Genomic DNA, 13,156 nt, shown 5'->3' on the forward strand with positions numbered 1-13,156 from the left:
CACTGTGCTAAATGCAAGTAATACACCATAGCAAGTGAGCTGTTCCAGGGTATATGCTGAAGGACCGGCTGGATTTTTTGTGACACTACAGGATCAAAGTAAAAGCTGGTCAGTAAGAGTCATGTCAGCCATTCTCCTGCAGCACATGACCCCCATAGCTGCCTTTTTGAAATGCCTCAGCAATGATGTGGGCCTCAGTGGGGCGGTACAGTAAGGTGTGTGATGAATGCTAGTTACATCCTAGGCAAGATGGAGGCCCCCGTCACCAGTGCTGGGCTTCTGCAGACCAAAGTCCAGTGTGGGTGCAATGAATGTGTTGTATCAATTAGTTCTTGGTGTCCTCACTGTTCTGTAGGGGAATCATGGGATCGCACAACCACTGCTCATCCCAGCCCCTGGCTCTGTCAACCTATGAAGAGATTAGGAGGAGTTTGTCCACAAAAAAACCTCAGTCATGTTTTCTCTTTCTGCCCTCTCAACTCCCAGCAGGTTCTGTGCCAGTGCTCCAGATGTTCCTGTGGGAACGTGCTTCTAGTTATATGGCTAAGGTACTAACCGTTCTGTGCCTTAGCTCTCCCTGTGCACCGGGGATAATGACACCTGACTCACAGAGATGATGTGAGGATAAATTGATGAATGATGCTCAGATACTACAATGAGGGGGACCATAAGAGTACCTAGAGAGACAGACCATTCAGTTGACAGATATTGTAAAACTCAGCCAGGATGCTTATTTGTCTCAGTATGTTTCTGCTTCCAGTACAGCCTCTTTCTGTTACACTCAGAATGGACATGACCATATTTTTGAAAAGCTCAGTAGGGCTATGTTAATCTCCTCAGAAGTTCTGCTGCTTGTTTTCACTTTCATTAGTGATACTAGGACAATTGTCTGAATATCTTAGGCTGTGTGTGTGTATGTGTGTGTGTATTTCACAGGAAGTATCAATTTCAGCAAAATTTTGGACAGGAAATTACTTAAATGTATTATTTCAACTTATATATTGTATTATAACACAACACAATATCCCCACACACACACTCCCACGACAACACCCAACATATACACATTCCACCAACGCCCCACCCTATCACACACAAAACCAACATGTGCTCAACACCCTCCACACATATCACACTCAATTCACACCCCTCACACATCACCCAAGCCACACACAACACATAGGCAACATACACTACACCACCATCACACACTTCATCAAACACCCCACACCCAACACTCATCTAGCACCCACACACCCACTGTCAGACACACACACACACAACACATACACACCATCACACACACATGTTACTTTAGCACCCTCCTGGCCAAGATGGAGTTTGCTGCGCAGGCAGCTCTGGCCAAGAAAAAGCATGTGCAGGAACACAGCAGGGAAATTGTCTTCCATCCCAGGGGCATCTGTTCCACACCCCCTGGAGTGAACACACAGGCACACTGGAATGATACAGTGAATATAGGAAAGGGAAATATTTATTCACAGAAGGATGAATGGAGAAAAACAACAGTGGAGAAAATAGGGGGAGTAGGAAGACAGGGTTACATTCAGCTAGGGTTGCCAACTTTCTAATTGTACAAAACCAAACGCCCTAGCCCTGGCCCTTCCTCGAGGACACGCCCCTGCCACACCCCTTTGCTGAGGCCCTGCCCTCCACTCACTACATTCCCCCTCCCTTGGTGGCTCACCCTCCATCACCCTCACTCACTTTCACTGGGCTGAGGCAGGGGGTTGGGGTGCAGTAGGGGGTGAGGGCTCTAACTGGACATATGGGCTCAGGGGTGGGGCCAGAAATGCGGGGTTTGGGGTTCAGGAGGAGGTTCCAGGATGGGGGTGGGGCAGAGGGGTTCAGGGTGTGGGAGGGGGCTCTGGGCTGGGGAAGGGGGTGAGGGGTCCAGCTGGGGGTGCAGGCTCTTGGGTGTGGCAGTTGATGACAGGTTTGGGATGCAGGAGGGGGCTCCAGGTTTGGGGGGGCTCAGGGCTGGGGCAGGGGGTTGGGGAAGGGGGTTGGGCCATGGGCTTACCTCCGGTGGCTCACGGTCAGTGGTGCAGCGGAGGGGGCTAAGGCAGGCTGCCTGCCTGTCCTGGCACCGTGCTGCACCCGGGCTGGAAGTGGCCAGCAGGTGTGGCACCTAGGCGGAGGTATGCAGGTGGCTCTGCGTGCCGCTGTCTCCCACAGGTACCACCCCCGCCCCTAGCTACCATTGGCCGCGGTTCCCGGCCAGTTGGAGTGCGGAGCTGGTGCTCGGGGCAGGAGCAGCGCTCAGAGCCCCGTGGCCCCCCACCTAGGAGCCAAACCTGCTGATGGCCGCTTCCGAGGTACAGCGCAGAGCCAGGATAGGTAGAGACTAGCCTGCCTTAGCTCTGCAGCACCGGCGACCAGACTTTTAACTGCCCGGTTGGTGGTGCTGACCAGAGCTACCAGGGTCCCTTTTTGACCGAGTGTTCTGGTCGAAAACTGGACACCTGGTCACCCTACATCCAACGCAAGGCCCCACAGGCCCAGCGGTACCTCAACATGACAGGACAGACACCTAGCACTGCATCTACACTCAAAGTTCAGGAGTACTGGACAGAGTTCCAGTCTGGCAGTGAGTCTTGGGTGCTCCTGGTCATCTTTGGTGCCAGTGAACTTTCCCCAACAAAGCCCTCTGGTGCCCCCTTCTGCCGCTCTCTGCAATGCCACACAGAGCGATAACTTCTCCACTTAGCTAAATACAGTCTCTCTCCTTATTCCCAATGCAAGGTCACAAGCCTCAGTACTCACAGCCCCGTATCGCTCTGGGCAACAGTGATAGTGGGTCCAGCTCTGGTTTCTCCTTCTCAGGTGATTGCTCCCTGGCAGGATGCTCCTCCTGGCTCCTGTTCTGGGGTTTCCCCAGTCAGTCACTCTGTCCCTCCCAGGCTGCAGGCAGGTTCTCGGCTGCTTCACTATGTGATGGCCTGCTCACTGTAGCCCTCTTGTCTTGAGCTACGGACACACCCACCCTGGTTTTAATAGGGCCACACACAAGGTTTTAAAGGGACCACGCTCTCTAAACCCCAAGGCTATTACACATACAACACAACCATATCACACATACAGAGGCATTTTAACCTTCTCTTAGATATTCCCATAGAATATCATCTCTAATTCAAGGTCTCAGTTCATATATTTAACCAAGAGCTTCAGAGGTTTTTAGGCCCCGTTGAAATCAATGAAAGTTAGGAGCCTAAATACATCTGAAAATCTGGGCTTTAATGATTTGGGCCTGGGACACCTCAGGGATTCCCTCATATTCCATGACTGCATTCATCACCTTTGTCCCTCAGGCACAATGGAGCTGTCTCAGGCCAGGGGAAAGCTCATATGTGCAACAGACAGTTTTTGTAGGTGGGGTGCATCGGCGGGCTGATCAAAGACTTTAGAACAAACTCCCACCGGATCTACAAAAATCACCTGAACCTCTTTCTGTTCCACTTGCCAGGGGGCTACTTCAATCTGCCTTCACTAACAGAAGCTTGTAGCACATCATAAAACAAAACCACCAATAACTGCCTGTAACCCTCCATAAAAATCTGTATGTGCTTTTTCTCTTAGGGGAGGAGGGAGAATGAACCACACATGATGACAGAAAATAATGTCACTTTACTAAGGCCCTTTTCTGACATTTTGGGGTTTCACCCAGACCAGTAAGGGGTTGCGTCACCGCCTGTCCTGTAACCCTGGGTGTCTCTCTCCTGTGCAGCTTTGGCTCAGGGCCCTGACATAAGCAGCCTGATCACACCCTGGCTTCCACCACCCTGTTTACTCCTTGAAGGGTGACACCAACCTCACCCTTTCAGTCCACAGACTCCTGAAAATCATCTCCCCTGCAGTGCCCAGTCCCTCTCACTGTACCCTCACATAAGTTATTGCATTCCCTGCCCCCAAAGAGACAGAGTACACACAGCAGCCCGATAGTTTGGCTGAAAACCCACACTTCAGCTTAATGCATAACTCTGAGATGTTACTGTAATCAAACAAAAAAAAATGTTTATTAATGAGGGCATAGGCTGGAGTGATTACAAGTAACAGATAGGAAAGTTTACAAATAAAACAAACAAAACATACTTTCAAGTGACATTTAATTCTAGCAAGTTACAATCGTTGCCTGATCAGTTTCCTAACTCACATCGAATCATCAGCATCCCTGGTCCCCCACACCACAGGACTCAACTGTCATAGGCTTGAAGGTGCTGTGACCTGTTGTCTGGGATGGATGACAAAACAACTTTTTGCCTCTGTTTATATCTTCTCAAAGTCCACTGACCCTGTTTCAAGAGGTAGGGAGGCTTTCTGGGAGTGTAGCCTCCATCCCGCATCAAGATGGTTAATTGGTCAATTCCCCCCATGATGGCTTTGTTTACCTTGCTTATAAATGTCCTTTTCATTGTCTTAGGTCACACCTTGCTTAATTTACACTGGAGACTCAGTCACGCTGCAAAAACACATTCCTTTCTTTGAGAAAGGCAGCGCTTAGGCATGGTCTGCCAAATACATTTTAGAAATATATTTCCAGCACACATCTTTATTTCTTCACACCCGTATATGCATCATGCCATTATATTAATGAGCAGCATGTTAGCAGTTTGCATAGAACATCTTACACAACACCTTTTAGATACAGATTATGAGTGAATTGGAGCAATGAGAGTGTCAGGCCCGATAAGAGTTCTGGTATAGTGTGCCCTCTGCCCATTGGCTCCCTGGGTCACAGGAGGGAGGCAGAATGAACACACATGATGAAAGACAATAATGTCACTTCATTAAGGGCCTTCTTTTTAGATTTTTATTTTGTTTGAAATTTCCAAGGAATGTCTCAGTGTTTATTTCAAAAATTAAAAAATGGTGGAAAATCAGTACAAAAAATTAACTTGACAGTTAGCTGGGGAAATATCAGGGAAATATGACTCTCTTCTCCTAAGATTTTTTTGTGCATTTGTTTTTTAAACTTTCAAGCCCCCCTGACCCCCCAATATGTTCTGAAATGTAAACAGTTACAGTTTTTTGTTTTTAACCCATTTTATCATAAAAAGTAGTTCACTACCTTTATTTTGCTTTGACTGCTGATGACTATCTGCACTATCTGTACAGCTGGTAATATGTCTGTGGTGGGTGTGGGATTGACACCAGTACATACACAACACTCAAGTTGTTCCAGTGCTTTTGACCTGGCTTCCCACTCTGGAAGGAGAGATGGTGGCTTGGTAACCTGGGTCACCCAGGTTACCAAGCTGCCATTTCTCCTGGAGCAGCGAGATGGAGTTCCAGCACATCTAAAAGTTGGGTAAAAATTGTTAAAAACGGAATAATGATTTTTGTAAAACTCAGCAAATGTTCATTAAAAATCAGTATAAACCAAAGATGAAGGCCCTTACACTTAATGCACCACTGAAAGATTCTCCAGTGCTAGAGTAATAGGCATGGTATATGAATTTGTATAGAGGAGAAGAGAAGAGGATGGGAAGGGGGTATCTTTTTAACTGCTATCTAATTGTGTGTGTGCATTAAGGTTCCTATAAATAATGTCCATTTATCCTCCTGGATTTTAAAGGAAAGTCTGGAGTTTGGATGGCGGTTAGGGCCATCTCTGGAGTTAGGATTATTCTGTTCCTGGGTTTTTAACCATTACCACACGACTGATGGAACGTTCATTCTCCATCCAACACCCTATTGAACAACCTGCAATACCGAGAGGTGACATTTTGCAATTATTATTTTTTGGTGGTTCAGACTCCATCTCACTCCCTTATGATCCCTTGTGCACCTTGGGAGAGAAGCATCATTCCTGGAATCAACTTTTTAAAAGGATTCAATATGATAAAGCAGAAATTCACAATGAAGAAATATTAGGAATAAAAAAGCAGGACAAGATCCAGGCAATCTGATCAATGAGAAATTACAGGGAAAAATCACAGACCCCGTCTCAGTCACACTTATATTTCTTGCAACTACATAAAACCCCAATATAAAAGGTGACTGAACTAGATCCGTGGCAGGGACTATCTCTGATGCCCCCATGCCCAGTTAGCATTTAGAAGAGAAAGAGTCTAATCATACAGCATTTACATCCTCACAGGATATTTGATTGGAACTCAATCATTCTTATATTGATGTCTTAGGGACGACAGCTTCATCATCATCATAACCCGGGTCTCCAGGAGGCAGGAATGGGCCATCTCTCTCAGTCCCTGAGGCCCCTTCACTTCTTAGGGAGTGCAGATTCCAATCTGAAAATATCAAAGGATGCACATTACAGCCAATATATCTATTCTACACCCATGGGCACTCACCTAACATGGGTGAGCAGCCTATAGTATGCGCTGTGAATTATCCCCTCTGTTCCTCTGATTGGGATCCTGACAGGTTTAATTCATTATGTCATTCTGTTCCACAAAGAAAACATCTGGGAGTAGATTCTCTCCATGCTGAGATCTGCCGGGTGCAGAAGTGTGGGGATGTCAGTGACTTGATGACACCTTCCTGATGATTCAGTAGGGACTGCTCTAACTCCTGATAGCTGGCATAGTCCCTAAGGGGACATGTGCCAGGTGAGACCTGGGGGGGAGGAGCAGGGCAGGGTCCCTACCCCAGGGGACATGCAAAGGCAAGTAACACAAAAGGGGAGGATGTCATAGAGTTCATCCTGCCCACACAATACATGTTTACATGTTATTCCCATCAAGTACAATGAAATGCACATTTCATCCCAACACACTTTCCTCTGAGGTACAAAGTGGAAGCTCAGCCCCCAGCCTCAGACTGTGAGGTGCTCTGGTACAATGCTAATGGAGCTATTTGCATATTGAAGAGCATGGTTTCAAACCTGAAGCCAGGCCACTAACTAACCCCATCTCAGGGCCCTCCTCTTCCCGTTACCATCCAGGGCACTGCCACCTTGTTTGGAGAAAAGACACTCAGGTCCTGAATCTGCAAATAGACTCATGTAACTTTGCTGATCTGGACAGTCCCACTGAAGTTGGCACTAGGGTGGGGCTTGCAGAGGCTATATCCACCCCAAAATTTGTCTTAGCATCCCCATAGCCACCCAGTAGCAGCTGCCACTCTCCAGTCAACTAGCTCTGAAGGCAGAGTGGAGAGAGTGGCAGCTTCTGGCTGGGTGCCCAGCTCCAGCAGCAGCAGAGAAGTAAGCCCAGGTGGGCTGCCGGGGTGCCCAACACCAGCCCCCAGCCCATGTCCCTGCCTGCCGAGATGAGCCATCCAGGGCAGGTGGACAGTCTGGAGCTCCCCACAGTGGCCTAGACTGACCTGCTCTGGCCCAGGCTCCTGGGCCCCGCCTCCCAAGGGCTCTGTTAGCCAGGAGCCAGGTCTCCCTGCCTGGACAGCTTTTAACGGCTGCAATCAGCCAGTGCCTGGCACTGGCTGGCTCTGGCTTCCAGCCTGCAACCTGGCCCGGGGGCAGGGCAACAGAGAGGGGTGGGACCTCATGGTGAGGAGGAGCACAGACCTCCCCCACCCCCCGCGCGCAGCGTTCTCTGTCTGGCCCACCTCAGTCCCCTCACCAGGAAGAGGCTGGTGCCACCCTTGAGTCAGTGAGAATATTCATATGATGAGAGTGACAAGTGGGCTCCAGTGTTTGCAGGATTAGGGCCTTATCTAGGAATCATCATGTATTTCAGTCCATTTAAAAGTGTTTAGCAGAAGTCAGAGTCGGATACAGCTGAGAAGATTAGTTTAACAATAGCTGTATTTTAGTGAAGTGACAGTGACCTCTAGTGGTCAATAGAGGCTGTCCCAGGTTATTTGCTCCCAATACATAGGCCCAGCAACGTTTTCTGCAATTTTTATCTCAAATGTGTCCACGCACAGAGACAAGGAGAGAAGACTCCTCACAGCCATCGTTTTGGCCAGCGTCACTTCCTTGCTGCATAACCCACATTCCCACCTGGAGATTGTTCCTGTGGGTCACGGGGAAACATGGACATTTCCAGCACTGCCATCTCCAAGTGTTTGGAAATCAGGAGTAAGACCTCACATATCATGAGATTGGCTTAAAAATCTTGAGATGAAAAAAACATTTTGGTTTCCTTTTGGTTTCTGTTTGTCTTCTGGTTCTAAGCCTTTAGGTTAAACTTGGTTCATGATTTGTGTTAGGATATAGATATTCAGGCCTGTCTGCAAAGGCCTGTACTTTAAGAATTTAGGTGTATTCTTATCACTTGGCTAGTTCTAGAGGTATAAAAGAAAGAATCAAAATCACTGTCTGCCGGTGTAAGGTCCTTCTCTTACTGTGACAGTTTGAGGCCCTGTGCTTAGGCTAAGGCCTTTGGCTAAGCAGCAGAGGCAGCCATAAGCTAGGAAGCGAACAGTCACATCCTCACATTCCAAACTAGTCACACTGAAATCAGGTGCTATGGGGCTGTTAGGAATACAATCCTCTCCTGATAGTGCCTATCACCTCCAGAAAAAGGGAAGTGCCTAGAAAATGTAAAAGGAAACTTAGTTTGATAGCATCCTGCCTGGCAAGAACTCACTTATCAATAGCTGGGATGTGAAATCCTCACTTCTGTATTGTCTTGTCATTATAGTTCCCACTTTGCTATTGTTTGTCTGTATAATCTCTGTCTGGTTCTGTGATTGTTCCTGTCTGCTGTATAATTAATTTTGCTGGGTGTAAACTAATTAAGGTGGTGGGATATAATTGGTTACATAATTATGTTACAATATGTTAGGATTGGTTAGTTAAATTTCAGGAAAATGATTGGTTAAGGTATAGCAAAGCAGAACTCAAGTTTTACTATATAGCCTGCAGTCAATCAGGAAGTGAGTGGGTGGGTGTGTGGGGAAAATGGGAACAGGGAATGTGGGTAAGGAAATTGGAGTCATGTTTTGCTAAAGGGGGAGATGGGAACAGGGAATGTGGGTAAGGAAATTGGAATCATGTTTTGCTAAAGGGGGTGATGGGAACAGGGAATGTGAGTAAGGAAATTGGAATCATGTTTTGCTAAAGGGGGTGATGGGAACAGGGAATGTGGGTAAGGAAATTGGAATCATGTTTTGCTAAAGGGGGAGATGGGAACAGGGAATGGGGGTAAGGAAATTGGAATCATGTTTGGCTAAGGGCAGGAATAGGAACAAGGACACAGATGTAAGGCTCTGTGGTGTCAGAGCTGGGAAGGAGGACACTAAGGAAGGAAACTGGAATCATGCTTGCTGGAAGTTCACCCCAATAAACATCGAATTGTTTGCACCTTTGGACTTCGGGTATTGTTGCTCTCTGTCATGCGAGAAGGACCAGGGAAGGAAGCGGGTGAAGCAATAAGCCCCCTAACAATTTGAGGCTTCTTTCTGCAACCATGAGGGCTAGAAAACTTCCTTTTCTAAACTGAAAGCTGAGATTATCATGTAACCATCTAAGTCTAGGAGCTGCATCTTTTACCAAATATCGGGCAAGTCTACACTAGAAATTTAAGCTGGCCTATCTTAGGTCACTTACGCCACCGCAGTAATTACTGCAATGGTTTATGTACACGCTGTCCTCCTTCTGCCCATCGTGTGGGTCCTCACCAGGAGCTCTTCCACAAACTTAAGACGGGCAGTGTGGGGGGCTGAGGAGCCTGGTTGCCCCATATCTCTTGGCTTCCCTCTGTTGGGAGCCAGATCCCCACGCCCTGCTTCCAGAAGTGTGGCTGGCCCCCTGGGCTCCTGGCGGGGAGCTCTGTGCCTGTTGTCCAGGTGGCTCCTGGGAGCCCAGGCAGCAGCCCAGCTGGGAGTGGGGAGCCAGGCAGGTGCAGTGCGGCTGGGAGAAAGGAGTGTGGGAGCTTGTCAGGCACCACCCAGCTCGGAGTAGGGAACAGGGCGAGTGTAGCCTGGCTGGGAGCAGGGAGCTCCCAACCCAGTTTTTTTTTGTCAATTTTGTCTAGCATGGAGCCATGAAATTGACAGGAATGACAGCCATCAGCTGATGTACTTGAGGCAGTGTCTACACAGACATTGCATCACCCTAACTGCACTTACATAAGCCCCATGCCTCTCATGGAGGTGGAGTTATTATGTTGGAGTAGTAGAGCACTTACATCAGCAGGAGCAAGGCTGTAGTGTGTAGTGTCATAATTAGGTCGACGTAAGCTGCCTTACATTGACCTAACTCTGTAGTGTATACCAAGCCATAATGATACTAGCAATCAAACTGCAAGAATTGCAACAGGGCTTTTCCCCCACTCACCTCTCCGTGAATCCCTGTTCCTGTCACTCTCTCCAGGGGCCCAAGTAACTTCTGGGGCATACTGCCCTGAACCAGAAACATCTTCAGGGTCAGAAACTTCTCTGATATCGTCATAACTATCCCCTGGGACATCTCCAGGCAAGGTAGGGCCCTCTGAAACAGAGAATTAATGGTAATGAGAAGAGACCTTCCACTGAATAGAGAAATAAATTATACACGAGGTAGGAAGAGCCCCGAGGTACTGACACTCCCACAACGATAAGAGATCATAAGTACCCTTCTCCCCTCGCAACCTCAGTGTCAGAGGAATTTTATACAGGTCACATTTATCTGACACATTTTAAGGACTTGATGTGTCTGTAAATTGCTGGATGGAACCTAAAGCAGAAACCCAGGTGGGGATGTGGGAGATCTGGAAAGAGGTGGGTGGGGGTAGGGTCTATGTCAGAGGAAGATTTCTGCACTGTAATTTGTTATTATACTAATTATATATCAATTAGTAATTAGTAACAGATAAATGACACTTTAATTTGATCTGTTTATCACCCACTTCCTAAATTTTCAATTATGATTCAAATCTTGTTTTGTTCCATTTCCCTGAACTAGTCTGGCCCATAAACCACCCTCGATCTGCAGCCTCTGGAAGCTGTACCACCAGTTCAGGACAAGATATGGGTCTGTGTGTGAAATCTGTACATCCCTTCACATATCACAGTGCATGTGAAACTCACATCTAGATCAGTGGACCCAGCAAAGGCAGGAATGGTGGAGAGGGACCGTTACTGCAGATCAGAGGGCTGTGCCCAGAGAGATTGTCCCCTAATACTGTGAGTAATGTTAGTGCACGTGAAAGTGAGGGCCAGGGATCAGTGACTGGAATCGGGCAGTGTGGGCAGGGGGAGAACAACCTTCTTCTAGAGTCACACTGGTTGGCTAATGTGCCTCTATTCTGACCTGCGGCACCACATGCTTTGCTACTTCTTGGTCCTCTCAGTGCATCTCTGGACTAAACCGTTGCACACAGCCATGCTTTATGGGAGAAGAGTTTGTCAAACAGCTGCTTGCAGAAGGCTTGATCCTGTGAAGTGCTGAGCACTCTGAGCTCCCACTGATCGCAGCGGGACTGAAGATGCTCAGCACCTTACAAGAGCAAACCCATAAAGCACAATTTTTGTGTCTACAAAGACAATATTATTAACTTTTTCCTGGGATAATGCTGCTCCCAGAAGGCAGATTCACTCCTCACCTTGGTCGGCTGGAGTCTGGGGGTCATCATTCAATGCAGGCTCCTCCACGTTATCGTAATCCAACTGAGACCCCCCAGGGGAAGCGCCCTCTGGAAAAGCAAACACAACACTCAGCTCCCTCTGAACACACCCAGTTCCTGAGCAGGTTTCTAGTTCCCCATTAAGTGCCTGTTGCATTGGAGTCCAGGCTGTTTATTATGGTGTTTGTAGGAGAAGTCACAGGGTGATCAAGGAGAAAAGGGAAAGTCATGGACGTTCTGCAAACTAGGAGTGGTGTCACTGTGACAGGTTCCCTCTGGGGTGCCACCTGGAACTGGGGTACCACTGAGCCCTCTGACTCACCTGCCTGGGGTCCCTCTCACACTGTGTTGCTGTGACAAGCTGCAGACCCACTCCCAGACCTACACTTCCACCAGCATCACACCCAGCTGCAGTTACATGCAGGCTCTCTGACCAGCCACTGTATGAACCAAAAATAGAGAGGCTACAGCCAAAACAACTGCCAGCTTCCTAGTCCAGGACCCCAGAGCTGTACCACCCTGCCCCGGTTCAAACCCCGGCCACTATGAATTTATTATCCAGTTTGCCTCCCCCTCAATGTGCACAGGAAATGCAACAGCCTTTGCTCCTTGAGCTTACATTTCCAATCATTTCATTCCAACTCACTCATTTAGATAAAGAAAAAACAGGTTTACTAACTACAAAAGATAGATTTTAAGTGATTATACATGATAACAAACAGATCAAATCAAATTACCTAGCAAATAAACAAAAATGCATACTAGAAGGATAGGATTTGACTTAATTTCTCATCCTGACTGATGATACAAGCAGGCTTGCAGATTCTCAAGGTAAAAGCTGCATTTGCTTTACAGCTAGGAATCCCAACGTTTTCATACACAGGCTAGAAATCCCTTTAGCCTGGGTTCAGCACTTCCCCCAGTTCAGTCTTTTTTCCTTTAGGAGTCTTCTTGTGTTGGGAGTGAAGAACCACGGATGATGTCACTTCTTGCCTTATATAGGTTTAGCATATGGCAGGACCATATGTTTTAATCTTGGTTCCCAGGCCAGTTTGTGGAAAAATACAGACATCCCAAAATGGAGTTCAGAGTCATGTGGCTTGGTCACATGCCCTTGCATACCTTGCTGAGTCATAGCAGCCATTACTTACAGGCTGTCTGGAGCGTTCTCAGGAAGTTTAAGCTATTCCACAGCCCATTGTCTTTGTTGATGAGCCATTGGCACTGTCTGCCTTCTTCATTATAGTACCTGAAAGGCTGGCTGTAGGTGTGTTCCAGAGTAAGCCCAATACAGATCCATAGTCAATATTTATAACTTCAGATACAAAAATGATACATGCATACAAATAGGATAATCATATTCAGCAAATCATAACTTTTCCAATGACACCTTACATGACCTGTCTTGTACAAAATGTTTCATAATTATTCCATAATCATATTATAATATCACTATGAAGAATATGGGGTGCAGTGTCACAGCAACCTTTACTTTCTCATAAATAGTTTGGGGCCCATCCCCAGTGAATCCAATAGCAATGTTGTCAAGCCCTTCCATGGGATCTGGATCTGTGTTGGTGCTAAGCTAACACTGGACACACTGACTGGAAGACAGTAGCTGCTGCACTAAAACTGACCTTTGTGAATCCGACTGGACTATATAA

The 13,156-nt window shown here is 47.3% G+C and overlaps 1 protein-coding gene across 1 annotated transcript in view; it reads right to left on the bottom strand.

Moving 5' to 3' along the window:
* Nucleotides 1-6,144: 6,144 nt before the first annotated feature.
* LOC144266170 (scavenger receptor cysteine-rich domain-containing protein SCART1-like) overlaps nt 6,145-13,156 on the bottom strand; it is an 85,231-nt gene continuing 78,219 nt past the window's right edge. The window contains 3 exon segments of the mRNA XM_077819490.1: nt 6,145-6,269; nt 10,226-10,378; nt 11,472-11,561. Coding sequence (XP_077675616.1) covers nt 6,145-6,269; nt 10,226-10,378; nt 11,472-11,561 — 368 coding nt within the window.

The sequence above is a fragment of the Eretmochelys imbricata genome, chromosome 1 (genome assembly GCF_965152235.1).
Source record: "Eretmochelys imbricata isolate rEreImb1 chromosome 1, rEreImb1.hap1, whole genome shotgun sequence".
NCBI lineage: Eukaryota > Metazoa > Chordata > Testudines > Cheloniidae > Eretmochelys > Eretmochelys imbricata.